Source organism: Sorex fumeus, unplaced genomic scaffold, assembly GCF_029834395.1.
Source record: "Sorex fumeus unplaced genomic scaffold, SorFum_2.1 ptg000018l, whole genome shotgun sequence".
NCBI lineage: Eukaryota > Metazoa > Chordata > Mammalia > Eulipotyphla > Soricidae > Sorex > Sorex fumeus.
The window spans coordinates 11,131,592-11,150,247 of record NW_026606075.1 but is presented as its reverse complement, the minus strand read 5'-3'; the positions used below and the strand labels follow the sequence as shown (position 1 = coordinate 11,150,247).

Here is an 18,656-nt window from a genome sequence, read left to right as displayed (position 1 = left end):
CATTCTAGCTTCCTAGTCTCTGTGACATTTGAGGTCTTTCAGGTTCACCAAATCATGCCCTAACAACAACAGGCCTTCCCAGTGTTTTCCCTTTTAAGCCTGATATAATGAATTTCTAATGCAGTGAAATTTTTACATTATTCTCTTTTCTCTTGAAGTTTCATTTCCATCCAATTATGTCACACTGTTTTATCCTTATATAACATACACTTATACTTTTTAATCTTCATCTACACCTAATTTTCTCCAATAAATCATGTATAAAAATTAAAACCTATTTTTTTCTATCACCATATTATGCTTATGTGTCCCCCAAATTTTTTGTCAGCTTTTACAAAGAGACACACCTAATGGTCCTTAGAGCTACTTCAGGTGCTGGGAGAAAGCAGAATCAGGACCAATATCAGCAATGGCGGGGAGGGTGGAGTATGGGAGGAGGGAGACTGTGGTTCATACAATGTTGGGGATAGAATCCAGGATCTTTAGGCCCTACCTCAGGCCAAACTTATCTGTACCATTACCCTTATGATTCTCTTGGTATAATTGAACACATCAACATAACAAAAACACCTTCCCACACCACCTCATATCCTTTGAAGAGTCTCATATACCCGCATTAAATGAATCCTAATTTAAAACTACATCAAATGGTTAAGGACTCAAAGGTGTTAGCCTGTACCTATAGCATTAAATCAGGAGTTGGGGCATTCAATGTCCAGATTTAACTCTGACTTTATCCAAACTTAATTGCATCTTCTCATCTATCACTGGGCTAGCAAGCTCTTATTTTCCTCTGTGTGTGTGTGTGTGTGTGTGTGTGTGTGTGTGTGTGTGCGCGCGCGCACACACACAGTGGGGGAGGGAGGGAATGGAGGGGACGGGGTTGGGTCACACTGGTTGGGTCTCTCAGGGTGGTGCTTAGGGGACCAGATGGGGTGTCACGGATTAAACCTGGGTTGGCCATGTGCAAAGCAAGTTCCCTACCCACTGCACTATCATTCCAGCCACTCTTGTTTTATTTTCTAATTCAGAATTCCTACATTTTGAATTTAAAGGTAAGTTTCCCAAATAATTTCTATGGTGTGCTGGAGAACTTTTCTTCTGAGTGAGTGTGTAACAGCCAGTCACAAATTTCCGCCTGTGTCCTAGGCTTTCTGGCGTGTCTCCTCTCAAGTATAGTTCTATACTAGTAGAGGACACCAGAAATTTGACATCAAAATACACCTTTAGAATTCAATAGCTCTTCTTCCTTCTTTCTTTCTTTCTTTCTTTCTTTGTTTCGTTTTTCTTTTTAACACTCTTTTCTTAGGTTTAGGATAATTTGAGTTACGTAACATCAAAGTAGAAGTGAAACTTGAAAAGATTTTAATTTCTTCAGAAAAGAAATTGAAGAAAGATTAATGTCAAATTATCTTTACATTTTAAAGATCATATAAAGTAAGAATGGGCCTTAGGGTCAGAATCTTGTGCTGAAATCCCCGTTGGCAATTGCAGTCTACTCTCTGTACTTTTCAGCACAAGGTTTAGTTTCTGTTTCCCTTCATTTCCTCATTAATGCAGTAAGGGTTACATGGAGCGTGTAGCATTTGCATGAATAAAGAACTCATTACGTCACCTGGCAGTCTAACTTTTGTACATGGTATAAATTGTTTTTCAGTTCAGTTTATTATGTTCTAAAACCACTTTAAATGTTTATAATATATTCTGTAGCACCTGGATTTTCACCTTGCTTGGGCTTGAAAAACTCTAGGACATAAAATGTTTTTCTGTAAAGAAATATTGAAACTTGGGGGAAAAGTCATGACCCTAGTGGGCAGCATCTGCACATTCCTGGTGGAAATTACAATAGTGGGAGTTGATACTAATACATTATTAAGCCTCAGTCTTCCCAAGTAATAATCGGACGGTCGTCTCTTTCTCTATAGTTGAACCCATATTGGGCAACTATTTTACTTGGTACTTTGGTTTCTCTTCATCCAGATGGTGCTGCCTCAGGGCCTCAAACATCTCCCTATAGAAAAGCCTAAGTTTTACCAGTCAACTCAGGTTCATCCAAGTGGAACAGCTCCATGTCTTACCTGGCAGAGAGGCGTGGAACCGTTTGTCGTCTTAAGGCACAGTGCAAGACTCAAAATTTACCACAGGGGCCAGGCAAACACCATAAATAATTCAAGAGAACTGGGTGAAAACAATATCAAATGGAGGGTAGAACTAGATCCATGTTTTTGCCCCCTTTCAGTTGAGAAATTCAGACCCAATGTTGCCTTGTCTTTTGCTTTTTCAAGAGAAACCAAAAGGGTAACTTTTGATGCTGAACATATTATTTTTGGCAAGTAAATTTTAAGTGCATTGTCATTATCAATATTCTCTTTCCTAATTTGAGTAAAGAGCTTATTGGTGTTTGTTACACATTTTGCGTTATGACTCATATATGCATTGTATTTGGTGTAGCATTTATTTTTTCACCCAAAGAAGGGTAATTTGAAATTTATGGTTTAGTATACTAGGACTTATTTTTTTCAAATATTACTTCCAGCTCTCTGATTTTTGTTTGTTTGTTTGGAGGCCATGCCTGGCAGTGCTGAGGCCTTACTCCATTCTCTGCATTCAGAGATCTCTCCTGGCAGGGCTCAGAAAGAACCATAGAAGGCCCCACCAACAATCAAACCTGGGTAGGCCACATGCAAAGCAAGGCACCTTATTGCTGTACTATCTCTCTGCCCATTCCCCTTCCCCAGTTCTCTATTTTGAAGAAATGGTGAGAGAGATATTTGTAAAAGAGAATGGAAATGGGCCATGATGGATGGTCAGGAAAATACTGAGCCTGGAATTAAAATAGTATATGGGGGAAAAGTGAAAGAGCTGATGACTTTGAGAAAGCTTTCCAATGAGCAAAGAATGATAGTATATATGTAATGGTGTAGAGACAAACTAGGAGGGTGTCTTAAAAGTCAGTGCAGAGTGTTCCACATTGATGCCACAGATTATAGAAACATGTTTTTTTCCAAAGAAGGAAAGGAAAGAGGAATGCAGAATGGACTGGCACTCCCAAGCAGGCAAGAATAATGGAAGAGAAGTTTCTAAGAACTAGGATGTCCAGCATAATCAATTAGTATATTCAACAAGTATTTAATGTTCACAGTATTCTGGGTACTTATTTTAAGAGCTTGTAAAAATATGAAAGATAGAGGACATTATTCAGCAAGAAAGTCAGGATTCAGAAAAAATAATTATCATGCTTTAATGGGTAGTAAAGGTGATACCATCAAGACTAGTGGATGTATTAAGGAGGCGTGTAGTGAAAGGAGCGTCCACATGGAGAATGGGCACTGGTGGAGGGATGGGGACTCGATCATTGTATAACTGAAACCCAAGCACAAAAATTCGTAAGTCTACAACTGTACCTCATGGTGTTTCACTAATAAAAATTAAAAAAAGAAGAAAGAAAGGAGCATCTCCAGCAGACACAGAAATACTAGTGAGATGCCTGGCTGAAAAGCATACAGCTGTCAAAGCAATAGTGTGGGCATTGAAACAGGACTGAAGACAAGGCCAGTCATGGTTAGGCAACAGGGAAAGACAGAAGTGACAACAGAAGTGCTCGAGAAAGTGCCAGCGAATCAGAGGATGAGATGGGCAAGTGCAGTATCTTAAGTGCAATGGGAAGAAGTGAAGCTTCAGTAACAGCCTTTAGTAGACACAGTGGGAAGGTCAGAGACCCACTGTGTCTATTTCTAGGGATACTTTGACAAGAAGATTATTAGTGCCTAATTCTATCTTACAAACAGTGTAAGCTAGAGCTATTTATCATTTTCCCACATCTCAACTCTGCAGAACCTCCTTTCCTGTGTCGTAGACAGATGGGGAAACCTCAGTCACCAGTCATTGAGGCAACTGTTTGTTTTACATTTCTTCTTGTTTGTAGAGTCTTGTGCCCAGCAAAGAGGGAGGAGTTGAGTTGTTATCTCCAGTTTTTCAACTAGCAGCAAAGCAAGCCCAGTGATCACATTCTCTCTCTCTCTCTCTCTCTCTCTCTCTCTCTCTCTCTCTCTCTCTCTCTCTCTCTGGATTCTTTTGCATTTTAGGGGAAAACCAGAATGTTACTCTTCATAGTGTTCTCTTCCAAAGTACTCTGAGTTGTGAAAAAATAATGAGTGTTAGAGCTCTCTCTCTATATATAATATATATATATATATATTTATCTGCATATGTATTTCATATGTATTCCTAGGGACAGAGCCATAGTACAATTGGTAGGACCTTTGCCTTGCATGCAGCCTTGGATTTGGTCCCTGGAATCCCATATGGTTCCCCCAAATACTGCCAGGAGTAATTCCTGGTTGCAGAGCCAGGAGTAAACCTTGAGCAATACCAGGTGTGGGCCCAAAACAAAACACAACACAAATATATTCTGGATATTATCTGTACTGAACAGCCAATTTTGAGGGCTTCTTGTGTAGGTCTGATCCGCATTGTTACATAATTCTTTCTGTCTGGTAGTCAGACTGAAGCTCTTCAGAGCCAGTGTTTTCTGGGCACTGACCCGACACCAGGTGCAGTCAGTGCATGTAATTCTTCTAAGATCACTGCCCACGCTAAATGTCAACTGCAGGACCTGCTCGCTTCAGTGACTGTGAGGTTGAAGGTTATATGTTTTCTATTAGCAAGTCCTATCCCCCTGCTTAAAAGTGCCAATAAGCACCTGTTTGCTTTTTTAAGATAAATCCCCAATTGAAAAATACTGTTCATGGATCTGTCAATCATGTGGAAACAGAAAAGAGACTGAGAACCCCAAATTGTTTCATTAGGGCCACAATCGTACAGCAGGTAGGGCACTTGCCTTGTACCCAGCCAACTCTTGTCCAATCCCCAGCATCCCATGTGGTCCCTCAAACTTACCAGGACTGATTATTGAGCACAGAATCAAGAGTAACCCCTGAGCATCACCAGGTGTGACCCAAAAACCTAAGGAAAAAAATGTGTCATTAAAAATTAAATTGGGGTCTGGAGCAATAGCACAGCAGGTAGGGAGTTTGCCTTGCATGAGGCTGACCCGGATTTGATTCCCAGCATCCCATATGGTCCCCTGAGAACTTCCAGGGGTAATTCCTGAGTGCAGAGCCAGGAGTAACTCCTGTGCATTGCCAGGTGTGACCCAAAAAGCAATAAATAAATAAATAAATAAATTAGGCAATGCTTGGGGATTTGGGACCAAACCCAAGAAGTGCTCAGGGCTTACTCCTGACTCTGCTCAGAGATCACCCATATCAGTGCTCAGAAGATGATATGTGCTGGGGATTGCATCTGCATGCAAAGCAGAAACCTTACCTCCTGTACTATCTCTCGGGCCCCAAAATAGATTTTTACTTACAAATGTAATTACCAGGAGGAATTTAAAATCTAGATTTGTGATTGTTATGTGTTGATACAACTTATGCTAAATGTAAAGCTCATTTCTTTTTTTAAATTAATTTATTTTTTACAAAGCTGTTCATGATTGGATTTCAGTCATACAGTATTCCATCACCCTCCCTCCACCAGTGTACATTCCCTAATACCAGTGTCCCCAGGTTCCCTCCAATCACCCCCCCCCAACCCCCATCCACTGTGGTTTTCAGTATTGATACTGAAAGGTTATCCAGATTAGCCTTCACCTGCTTTTAATCCTCAGATCTTTTCCAGCGTGATCATTCCTAGCTATTATTGTCATGCTGGTCTCTTCTCTATCTTATATGCCATCAGTCCCACACACACTTGTGGTTAGTTCCAACCATTGACTGGTCCTCCTAGCCCCTGTCTTCCCTAGCCATGGATATTATTCTTCTACTACTTATATACCACAAATTAAAGACTTATTTCTTACTAAACATGTTTTAATAAATCTAACTTGACTTTTAATTCATTGCAATTATAATCAGGTGTTTTCTATTTTTTTTTTCTGTTACAGGTGCTGGTCTCAGTGTTAGTGATAATGAATCTGGTCAAGGCAGCCAGGAAGGAGGCACCTTAACTGACTCCCAGATCGTAGAACTAAGAAGAATACCCATTGCTGACACGCACCTCTAGTGTCCCATAAGTATTAGACTACGGATGCTTTCGTATTTTTAGTAGCTTTGTGCTAAAAAAAAACTCTAAGTACATGCAGTTAATAGGACTCTATGACATGTAGTGAATAATTAATTCAGAAGTGATTGTTGTGTTTGGAATATAAATTACTTACCTTTGTGGAACTTGAAAATTCACTGTTTTAATGAAAGACTGGTTTAGTTTGTATCAGCTAATAGGATGTAATGTTCCAAGAATTTTAGTGTTTTTTAATTATATAACATGGCTAACATTGTCTAGTAAAACTAATAACAAATAATAAAATCAATAGAATATATTTGGTATCGTGAGATTCATTGTTAATGAAAACATTTGCATGAATAAAAATCAGACTCACTAAATATCAATAATCCTGTTTCTTCCAGCATTTATATAGGTGATCCATGATATCATCCATAGCATTCAGAGTGCTTTCTTGCCTAAAAACTGTAACACTGTTTGTTGATGACTCTGTACCTAAGTGTTGATGGGGACTCTGCAACCGCAGTCCATCAAAAGTATCTATTTCTGCTCATTGTAAAATTAGGGATCTGAACATTTTCCAGAATGAATGTTCTGCCCCTGGTTAAAAATAACCCCATCAAGCATTTTAGCACAGCTAAGAAGAGAATCATTCAAATAGTACAGAATTTTCTTGGGAGAAATATTTCTTAGTTTGAATATTTTAATCTTGTTTTGTCTTGAAATCAGAAAAGCTGTACCAGAAAAAAAAAATACTGTAATCATAATGATTTCATTGACTATGGTTCCAGAAAAATCATTAGAAACCTCACAAATTTATCTTAAGGAAAACTTTGAACTTTCTGTCTTTGAATTAAAAGCATTTTTCTATCTATAAAGATTTTTAACCTTTCAATAATATTTTTCTTGAAGTCATAATTAAAACATCCAAGAGTTTGCATATCGCTGTCAAGGCTCTACTTTATAAAACATAAGTTATGTCATTTGTCTTGATAAATTACTAAGTGAAGGGCTGGAGCGATATCACAGCAGATAGGGCATTTGCCTTGCATGCGGCCAACCTGGGTTCAATTTCCAGATCCCATATGGTCCCCTGAGCACCACCAGGAGTAATTTCTTAGTGCATGAGCCAGGAGTAACCCCTGTGCATCGCCAGGTGTGACTCAAAAACCAATAAATAAATAAATAAATAAATAACCCTCTCTTCTCTACCATTGACCAGTCCTCCTTGCCCCTGTTTTCCTGGCCCCCTTTCCATGTCCTCCCTCATACTTAGTTTTGATCAGTGGATTGCCATTTTAAGTAGAAAACAAAGTTGCACAACCAAGTCAAACAACATAAAATAATAAAAGTTGCATCAGTAGCAGCTAATAATTTGGGGAATAATATTAGAAATGGAAGTAACAAGAATGAGTTCACATTAAGTGACAAATGCATGTTACTTTTCAACCTACAGTGCTGCAATGTAGTCTGTTCTGTTACAAGATTTGAACCTCAAAGGTGTTTACAATGATCTGATTCTATTGGCAAAGGCAAGAGAAACAAAAATAAACAAATGGGATTATAACAAAGTATAGAGTTACTGCAAAGCGAAACACACACACACACACACACACACACACACACACACACACACACACAAGCTAAAACCAAAAGACACATATGAGAGAATTTATTTTCACTCAAAACACAGGTTTAATATCCAAGATATATAAAAAATTCTCAAAATCAACGAGAAAACCAAATCCCCTAACAAAAAAAAAATGGGGAGAGGAAATGAACAGATGCTTCTCTGAAGACAGGCGAATGGACAATATGCAAATGAAACGGTGCTCATCACCACTTGTCAGAGAAATACAAGACAATAAAATATCATTTCAAACCAGCAGCCATATTGAAAAAAGAAAAAACTGAAAACCATTTGTGTTGGTGGAAATGTAATGAGAAAGGAAACTTAATCACTGCCAGTGGAAATGTTGTCTGGTTCAACCCTTATGGAAAACAGTGTGGAGATTTCTCTGAAAAGTAAAAGTAGTGTTACCATATATCCCAGCAATTTCACTTCTTGTATCTACCCCCAGGACACAGAAACATGCATCCAACATATGCACACCATTATTAAATGCAGCACTTAGAACAATAGCTATCATGGAATAAACCTAGATAAGTGGACCATGAAAGTATGGTATATACACAATGGAATACTATGCAGCTATAAGGAAGGATGACATGCAATTTGCTGCACATTGGATGCACCTGGGAGATACTACATTAAACAAAGTAAGTCAGCAGAAGAAAGACAAATACCAGGTATTCTCACTTTTCTGTGATAAAATAAATGGATAAAAATGCAAGCTATCAAAGGCGGAAATACTTAAATCAACCTGATCCCTAGAGTACAGAACTGAAGGACAGGAAAGTAAAGAAGCTGAGACAGAGGAAGTGAAAAGAGACAGACAGGGGGTATGGTGCCGCCAGCAGGTCTATCTGTACCTGTGAGGCGAGTGCATCAGCAGCCTCATGGCACCTTCAGACTTCCAGATACCCCAAAATTGCTGCTGTGCCTTTGGCCAGACCCCAAAAACTTGGGGCAAAGTTTACCAAGAAAGTAAACGACCAAAATTAGGTATGTGGGAAACACACCCACAAACCACCTCCAGCTCCGCTATATAATTGGAGGCATGGCCTCTCTGGTTCCTGATTGAACTGCTTAACGGCCATGATCCCAGAGACTCAGAAACAAATCTCTAAACCCAGTGGCTTTTGGCAGAAATGCGTCTGGTCTCTGCAGTAGGTCACCGGTTCTGGGCCAATCCAGGTGGGAATAGGTTTTGTGCCATGGCCTGTTCCCCCTGGCGGCCCAGTGACCACCATCCTTCAGAGGCCACTGGACAGTCAGGTTTGGGCCCCCAGTGATGAGACACGCAGGGCCTCACGGGATGGGGGTGGAGCCGGTCCTGACCTCCCCACCCAATGAGACCCTAAGTCATCGACCACAAACGGCCTCTCTGGCTTCTGATCAAGCTGTTTAATCTCAGTCTCTGGCTATGATCCCAGAGACTCAGAAAGAAATCTCAAAACCCAGTGGCTTTTGGTAGAAATGTGTCCGGACCCCACAGTACGTTACTGTCGCCGGGCCACCCCAGGGGGAAAGGGTGTTGTCACTCCACCTGCTTCCCCTTGGTGGCTCAGTGGCCGTCATCCTCTAGAGGCCATTGGACAGTCAGGTCTGGGCCCGCAGTGACAAGACATTTTGGGCCTTACGGGATGGGGTGGGGTGGGGGAGCCAGGCCTTCCCCATCCCAACAAGACCCCAAGTCATCGCCCACGAATGGCCTCTCTGGCCCCTGATCAAGCTGCTTAACGGGCATGATCCCAGAGACTCAGAAACAAATCTCGAAACCCAGCAGCTTTTCGCAGAAATGCGTCCGGATCCCATAGTACGTTACTATCACCAGGCCACCCCAGGGGGAAAGGGTGTTGTCCCTCCACCTGCTTCTCCCTGGCGGCATAGTGGCCATCATCCTCCAGAGGCCATTGGACAGTCAGGCTTGGGCCTGCAGTGATTAAACTTGTTGGGCCTCACGGGATGGGGGTGGAGCCAGGCCTGTCCTCCCCACCCCAACGAGACCCCAAGTCATCGCCCATGAACGGCCTCCCTGGCTCCTGATCAAGCTGCTCAATGGCCATGATCCCAGAGACTCAGGAGCAAATCTCAAAACCCAGTAGCTTTTGGCAGAAATCCCTCCAGATTTAAGTGTTAAAATTTCGGAATTTCAAAATCACATGGCCCTAATGCAGCCACACAACATCATATGTTATTCATAACCAGCAATAGAACACAAATTGTCTGCTGTTGCTTTTTCAGCAGATCCTAGTGTTGGGTTATGGGTCTGGTGTCAAAATATTGAATGTGTTCAAAGTAGAGAAAGAGTAATGTGGAAATCATCTGCCCCACAGGCAGGGGGAGGGTGTGGAATGGGAGTATACTGGGGTTTTTGGTGGTGGAGAATGGGCACTGGTGAAGGTACGGGTGTTTCATTGTATGACCGAGACTTAGGCCCGAAAACTTTGTAACTGCTTTCACGGTGATTCAATAAATAAAATTATAAAAAATGAAAAAAAAGTAAGGTGGAGTTCATGCACAATTCAATCAGCTAATCGGTGGCTGAATAAATAGTAGTACTCCTACATTTAAAAAAAAAAAAGAGAGAGAGACAGACAATAGCTGACAGGTAGGGGGCAAGGGCCTCAGACACATTGCTGGTGTAGTACTGAGGTGTACCTATGTATCTGAGCAAGTCACAGAATCAACAAAACTGAAAGCAAAATATTTAATATGCCTGTCTCAACCTCTCTCACCCCCACCTCCACCCCTCCACCCCTCCAACCCCCTTGTTTCCGGAAACCCCTGCAGCCATACCCACATCCCACAACCACTTCCAGGAAAGCTCATATATGGCCCAGATTCGCAGATTCGCGATCTCGGAAGAGAGCAACTAGCTGAAAAAGTTGCTCTGACACAACTGAGAACTCCAGAGCCACCTCAGCAGGAGCGGGCCAGGTCCGCCCCCCTCCCCGCAGAAGCCCTGGCAGCTGCAATCACATCCCAACAGCTGCCACCATGCCTGTGGCCAGACCCTAATGCCTCTGAGTACTGCAGCCGCCAAACTGCCATTGTTATTGTTTGTTTGCTTGTTTGCTTGTTTGTTTGGGCTGAGAACTCTAGGCCCTCTCAGAGCTGGGGTGGGCAACTTCTACCCCCATACTCTCCTTACTTCCCAAAGCCCTGGGAGCCACACCCACATCCCACAACCACTTCCACGGAAGCTCACTGCGCAGTTAAATATTCTGGAGTTTCTGGAGTGAGAGCTCCAGACTCTGCAGCGCTAACATCCCAATAGGAGCACAGCAGATTGGATGGGAGTGTAATGTAGAAGCCAATTAAGATTGAGTAATAATGGGCTGTAGCAATAGCACAGGGATAGGGCATTTGCCTTGCACAGTGCCAACAGGGGTTCAATTCCCAGCATCCCATATGATCCCCTGTGCACCGCCAGGAATAACTCCTGAGCATCACTGGGTGTGACCCAAAAAGCCAAAAAAAAAAAAATTGAGTAATAAAAACAGTGGCACAGAAGACTCAACGAGCAACAACAGCTTAGTAAACCCTCAGATAAGGACTTAATGTCTCCATGTTGAACTATAACAATTTTCACAAATTTTATTTTACTGGAATATTTTTTGATAGTTGCATTATCCATTACGTGGTAATAAGAAATATATAATAAATTACCTGGGGCCTGCTAGGGGGGCAGGCTTGTGGAGTGGTTGGGAAAATGTGGACAATGGTGGAAGGACAGTCACCGTGATGGTGGGATCAGGGGTGGAATATTGAATACCTGTAACAAATGTGTCATGAATAACTTTGTAACTAAGCTGTTTACATAAAGTGGGAATAAAATAATAAAAAATATACCTAGCACAGTGGTAGGGCGTTCGCCTTACAAGCGGCCAACATGGCCAACCCGAGTTCGATTCCTCTGCCCCTCTCGGAGAGCCCGGCAAGCTACCGAGAGTATTCGATATGCCAAACACAACAACAACAAAGTCTCCAATGGAGACGTTACTGGGCCCGCTCGAGCAAATCGACAATCAACGGGCGGCCCTTTACCTTTTACCTTTACCTGTCAAGGAGGCAGGCTGGGGGAGTGGGAGGTATACTGGGGAACTGGGGTTGGTATTATATGCCTCAAACTCACCTATGAATAACTTTATAAATCATGGTACCTCAATTAAAAAAAACTCTGATGATAGGAATAATAAAACTTTCATCACAGTCAAAATAATAAGATAGAAGCAATAAATAGCATTGGCTAAATGCATAAAAATTAAGATGAAAATTTTAAAACAGATAAACATTCTACAGTTAACAAGTTAAATACTTTTGGGGCTTAGGCAATGATTACAGAAATGTGAGATTTTATTTTATAGAATACATCAACCTTAAATAATCACTGTGGCAAGTTTGGCAGACAACGAGATGTCCAATTCTCTATCAAGGATATTTCCCAGTAGCTACTTTACTTCTGTACATGGTCAGAATATGGAACAAGATGGGGCCAGAGCACATCTAATCAGGGAGAATTTTCTTCGGGTCTTCTTCATTATTTCTCTTGATGTTCCAAATACCATCTTCATAAGGAATCAAACGGACCACCTGCCACTGTTCAGTATGTTTCTTCTAAATACTGGAAGGAAAAAAAAATATTTCTCAAAGCTATAGTACTAAAACAAATAAGCTTCATGTTTCAACAGCAGCAATATTTTCCGTCCTGTTTCCTCCCAGTACAGATTGGGACGGCTGCCAGGGAAGTATATGGTACTATTGTAAGAAACAGCCCTTCTGTTGTTCGTCGATTTGCTCGAGCGGGCCCAGTAACGTCTCCATTGGAGACTTTGTTGTTACTGTGTTTGGCATATCGAATACATCACGGGGAGCTTGCCAGGCTCTGCCGTGCGGGCGAGATACTCTCGGTAGCTAAGAAACAGCAATCAAATAAAATTCTTAAGAACAGAAGTTGAACGGCTAGGACTATAACTAAACTATAGCACTTTAACTGTGGTCTTTCTTTTTGCAGATGTTTGATGCTGTTTTTTTAATGTCATTTAAAAATTAGCTTCTATCAAGATATGATTGATACTTTATATAGCTCACCCATGTCTAATGTGAATGGTATTGACTACACTACATGATATTTGATTATGGTAAAATGTGCTACCAAAAAAATTGCTATTTTGGAGCTGGAGTAATAGTTGAGTGGATAGGGCAGATGCTTACATGCAGGGGGCCCTGGTAACCACTCTCCGGCCCGCGGAGGTGGCCCAAGGATTGATCCGATGGTGCAAGGAGGGACCAACCGAATGAACACGAGACACAAGAGACAGAGTACAGTTTAGAAACAGAGAGAAAAAGGGACAGGCTTTATTGAGGGATACAGGCTGTTTATATAGGGTCCGGGCAGCTCAGTCAGGAGCAGAAGCAGTATAACCATATATGGTAAGGTCAGCAACAAGAGCTTTACCTAACATTCAAGGTAGACATTTGTATATCAAAGGGTCTTGTGGCAGTAGGTGCATCCTGAGCTTTACATTTGTATATCAAAGGGTCTTAGGGAGTAGATGCATCCTGGAGGTTACTTTAGATAAGGCCAGATAAGCTGTCAGCCTGATGTGTGGCTATAGATCAGGTATCCACTGAGATCAGGAAGTCCTGGGAGACTGTCACCAATGTCTGTCCCAAGCAGTTCCTAACATGGGAACCACGGCCAGGGTCTATGAGAGGGCTCTTGGCTTCCCACTTACATGCAGCTGACTTGGGTTCAGTACCCAACATCCCAAATGTACCCCCAAGCCCCACAAGGAGGGATTCCCATGCTCAGAGGCAGAAGTCCTGAGCTGCTGGTGTGACCCCAAAACAACAAAACGATATTTTAACAATTTTGTATTTAATTGTTTATTGACTTATTTGTTCAGGGAGATTGGTTTTTTTTGTTGGGTGGGGGTGGGAGGGATGCACACCTGGTGTGTTCAAGGCTTCTTCCAGTTCTCAGCATGTTTCAACAGCAGCAATATTTTGAGCCTAGAAAGGCTCAGTGTACCATAAACAGTGCCAGGACTCAAGCTGGAGTTCGCCATGTGCAAAGCAACCGCCTTTACTCCCGTACTGTAAAAATCTATGCACGCTGAAGGTTGTGTGTTCGCGGGCTCTCTGGATGGCTCTATCTCACCGCCCACGTTCGGTGCCCTAGAGCTGCTGTGTGTGGCCTGCATCGGGACGGCTGTTGACCAAGGGCAGATGAAGGAACAGATGAGGGTCAGACTGGTTGATCTTTGTAGCAGTTTATTATAAGGAAGTTTATCCCATAGAAGAAATGTATGTTATGGAGGGCCTAGATTCTCTCAAGCACAAGTTCTCCTTGCTAGTCTCTTGGTAGTCCATCTTTCAGCCCTGCTCTTTCATTCTCCAGTTCCCTTCTAGTCTGGGCTGACACTCCACCCAGTCAGGTAGCCAAATCAACGTAAGAAAGCCCTTCCTGACTGCTCAAGGGCAAGATACCTCTTAAGGTGTTTTTCTCTTTTCCTCAGTCTAATAAACTATCAACTATTCCTGAGGTTATGCAGGAAGGACAGAACAGTGTTATCCTACACCGTACTATCTTTCCATTTTCATTAACCATTTTAAATGGATAGTTGTGGACCGATTTCATTCACACTGTTATGCAACTATCGCCTCTATTTCCAAAACTCTTTTATGATCTCAAATTAAGGTTCAGGGTCTGGAGTGATAGTACAGTGGACCAGGTGCTTCCCTTGCATGCTGCAGACTCTGGTTCATTTCCCAGCACCCACCATGCTCTCCTAAGCATGACAGGAGTCATCTCTGAGAGCAAAGCCAGGAGTGAGCCTTAAGAACTCCTGGGTGTGGCCCAAAACAAACAAAAAATTGGAACTGCATTCCTCATCTCCATGTTTTTCCTCTCCCCTGTCAATAGACACCTGTCACTTGGACAATTTGTTTTGCGATTTGTTTTGTTTGTGTTTAGTTTTTGCTTCAACTCATCTTTTTAAAAATTAGAAAATGTTTCCTTCTTATTTTAAAACAAATTCTGGCAGTTACATAGTTGAGATTGGGGACAGTAGAGGAACTGCTGGACTTTCTGCTAATGGAAGTTAGAAATACTCTTAGTAAGAAAAACAGAAAGAACTTCCCTTTAGAACTTAATTTTGAGTGCATTTCCATTTCATGAAGTGTTTTAGGAATTAATCATTACTTTCCAGTGATCCTAGAGTCATATCAGAGAAGTGTGAACATGTAACATTGCTATAACTAAGTGGGGAAAAATACTGTTCTGCAACATAACTCCCAAATCATTTCACCAGAATGAGTTTACCCTCATGACTTGTGGGTAAACCTGTTTGACAGTAGGTCTGAATCACAAGAGAAAGTGGTGTTCACCTTAAAACTGCTAGCTGCCAGAGTATATTTCCTCTAGCCTGCCTATTCTTGGTAAGTGGGTATAACATATCAAGAGATTTCTTATGGCTTTCTGCATTTTAAAGATGGACAAACATCTGCACTTTCGCCTCCCGTCTTTGTTGCCATTAGTGTGGTGCCTGAAGGTCATATACTTATGATGCTCACACACACTTGAGTTTCCCTGCTCGGCAGAAGCCTCAGACTTGTGACTCTGTGGATCACAAAAACAGTTCCTGGGATGGCACTTGGCAATGTGAGTTACTGCTCAAGATTGAACTTGAGGTCTCAATCACAAAAAGCAGATGCTCCATTGCAGAATCACAACCCTGAACCCTCAGATGGTCAGAATCTTGTCAATGACTTGAACTCAGTCTCCCCAGAGCTTCCGACTACCCGTTGGAGCTGGATAGTTTGTCTCCAGAACTGAGTTTTACACAGGAGATGAAAGTCTGGTAAATGGGAGAGGCCCTTGGGATGCTGGAGGAGAGTAGCAGGCACTACAGGGGAAGCTATGGTGTTGGGACTATGTATGCTTTAACAGTATTATTAATCATGGCACCTCAATAAGAATGGGGTATGGAGTATGTCATTACTGCCTAAAACAAGGTGCACAAGTTCCTGAGACTCTAAAATTTTCCCCAGCTAGGCCTGGAGGGAGAGCCAAACAGAATTTTTAGGCAACAAGAATACTCTGCTTGACTTTGTAATGTTGGCTATCTGTCATAGCAGGGCAGTTGTGTGTCAATGTAGGATAATCATTTGTGACAAATATACCACTCTGATAACTCTGGTGAGCAATGTTGATAATTGGGAGACTATTGAGATCAGGCCAGGGAATTTAAGAGAAATTTCTGTGCTGTCTCAATTTTATTGAAACCTAAAAGAAAATTTTTGTCTTAAAAAAATATGACAATTAAAATTGTTCTCTTGATGTTGAGTAAAAAGAAATGGTGCCTTAAACACTACCTATGCAAAGTTAAGATTTAGGGATTGCCTACAAACTTCACACATTTTTTAAATTTGCATATAAAACCTACTCTTTGTGAACTTGAAGAAATATTTTTAAAAAATCAAAGAAGAAACTGAAACATTTTTGACCACTATTACCAAATTCTTATATATACATATATGTGTTTATGCATGTGAAACAAATTGCATAAATATCAACTTATATTTAATATAAATTAAGGTGTGATGCATAAGTACATAATTTTAATATTTGTGTTATATACGTATATGTATTATTTTTGGTTGGGAGTCACACTTGGTGCTGCTTGGGGGTTACTCCTGGATCTGAGCTCAGAAAAATCTCCTGGCATTGCTTGGGGTACCATGTGGGATATCAGGGATGGAGCCCGGGGTTGGCCACGTGCAAGGCAAGCACCCTACTTAAAGTACTATCGCTCTGGCTCCTCTATTATATATTTATATAAATTTAAGTTTGTAGGGTTTTACATATTTCATTAACTTTATTAGGGCTAGAGTGATAGCACAGCGGGTAGGGCGTTTGCCTTGCATGCAGCCAACATGGCCGACCCGAGTTCGATTTCTCCGCCCCTCTCGGAGAGCCCGACAAGCTACCGAGAGTATTGGATATGCCAGACACAGTAACAACAAAGTCTCCAATGGAGACGTTACTGGGCCCGCTCGAGCAAATCGATGATCAACGGGAGGGCCTTTACTTACTTTATTAACTTTATTAAATTATAAACTTTTGAGTTATATTAAAAGTTATTTAATTTAATTACGAATATTTTTAAGATGCTCTAAATATATTCTCTTTGAAATAACTTCACAAGAGCTTTAAAACTTCCTGTATTTTTTTCATGTGTTCCCCCAAAATTGTACCATATAAAATCATGTGTAATGTGTAATATTGCTACTTACTTTTTTCAAACAAATGATATTCTCTTCTTTTTTTTTAATTTTTATTAGTGAAACACCATGAGGTACAGTTGTAGACTTACAAATTTTTGTGCTTGGGTTTCAGTTATGCAGTGATCCAGTACCCATTCCTCCACAGTGCCCATTCTCCATCATTTACATTTTTAAAAAAATTTTTGTTAGTGAAACACCATGAGGTACAATTGTAGATTTACAAGTTTTTGTGCTTGGGTTTCAATTGTACAATGATCAAATACCCACCCCTCCACCAGTGCCCATTTTCCACCACCATGGGTCCCAGTATCCCTCTCACCCCCCAGCCCCCGAAATTCTTTTCTTTTTAAATGGACCTTTAAATTTATTGTGGGAACTATAAAATGTATATGTCAGCATTATCAAACCACAGCGTATTAAATCTTTCATCATGTGTAATTTTTTGTTTGCAATGAGAATATGTACAGTCATTGAGAATGATTGTAGAAGCATATAAATTTTAAGTCTACCTATGTATTAATGAATTAATAGTTTGGATCATTTTCTTTGATTCTTTTACAGTCTTTAAAAGGTCAGCTATTGCCTAAGGAGAATCAGTGGTCCCTCTGTATTTCCCATAATGGAAATGATAAACGATGAACCATTTAAAAGCTTTCTTATTTTCACTGGAACCTTGGCACTCTCACAATCTATTTATAAAAGTGCTCACATAAGTCACTTGTAAGTATGTGATGACATACTGAGCTTAATTTTTACTTTGCCTCAAAGCAGCAGAATGTGAGCAGTGCTTCTGCTTCACATTACAAGTTAAGACCTAAGACAGAAAGCAACTATTGTTTATCCCAAAAGCTATGCAAGGTCTTGGGTTGTGTAGATTATACCACATGACACCAAGAATCAAGATGATGAAGTGCATAAAATTTATAATTTTTCTGATTGGTATTTTTTCACTCTGAAAGTTTAAATATTCAGCCAGGGATGCTTAAAAGAAGTACAAATCACTGTAGCTGAAAGTCTTGTCACCTTCAGAGAGTTTTCATCTGTGGTCATGGTGTTATTTATTACAATCAAACTCCCATGAAGAATGTTGTTCTCCAAAAGCAAAACTGGTCAAATAATATAAACACTAACAAACCAAAGACTCATCGGACAGTCTTGTATTCTAAAGATAGTATTTCAACAAAATACAAAATTCACTGAACTTTGCATATAGTCTACTACTGGCTGGATGAAATAATAACATACAACATCAGGTATAATACCCAGAAAACTGGTAAAGTTTGTAGTAGTATGTGATTTGTTAATAGAAAACATAAACTACTAAGAAGGAGTTGTAACACTGTAATAGTGAAAAGGTACTGAGTGAATCTACATGGAATTATACCAGGTTAATCTACTGGCTTTTTAGAAAATGTTGGGATGTTTGAAAAGAAAACTTTCCAGAGTAAACATTTTTTTTTACTGCATTGATTTTTAATTGCTGATTTATAGACTGTTACCAATTTATAGAAACTTCCTGCTAGACCTTGAAAAGTTATTGTTACTTAGCAATAGTAATAGTCTAGGGCTGGAGTGATAGCACAGCAGGTAGGGTGTTTGCCTTGCACATGGCTGACACGAGTAACCGGGGTTTGATTCCTTGGCCCCTCTCGGAGAGCCTGGCAAGCTACCG

General features: G+C 40.8%; 1 protein-coding gene across 1 annotated transcript in view; it reads left to right on the top strand.

The window, feature by feature from the left end:
- ADGRV1 (adhesion G protein-coupled receptor V1) overlaps positions 1-6,291 on the top strand; it is a 561,793-nt gene extending 555,502 nt beyond the window's left edge. Inside the window, exon 89 of the mRNA XM_056112517.1 lies at positions 5,948-6,291. Coding sequence (XP_055968492.1) covers positions 5,948-6,066 — 119 coding nt within the window. The 3' untranslated portion in view covers positions 6,067-6,291. The remainder of the gene's footprint in view (positions 1-5,947) is intronic.
- The last annotated feature ends 12,365 nt before the right edge of the window (positions 6,292-18,656 follow it).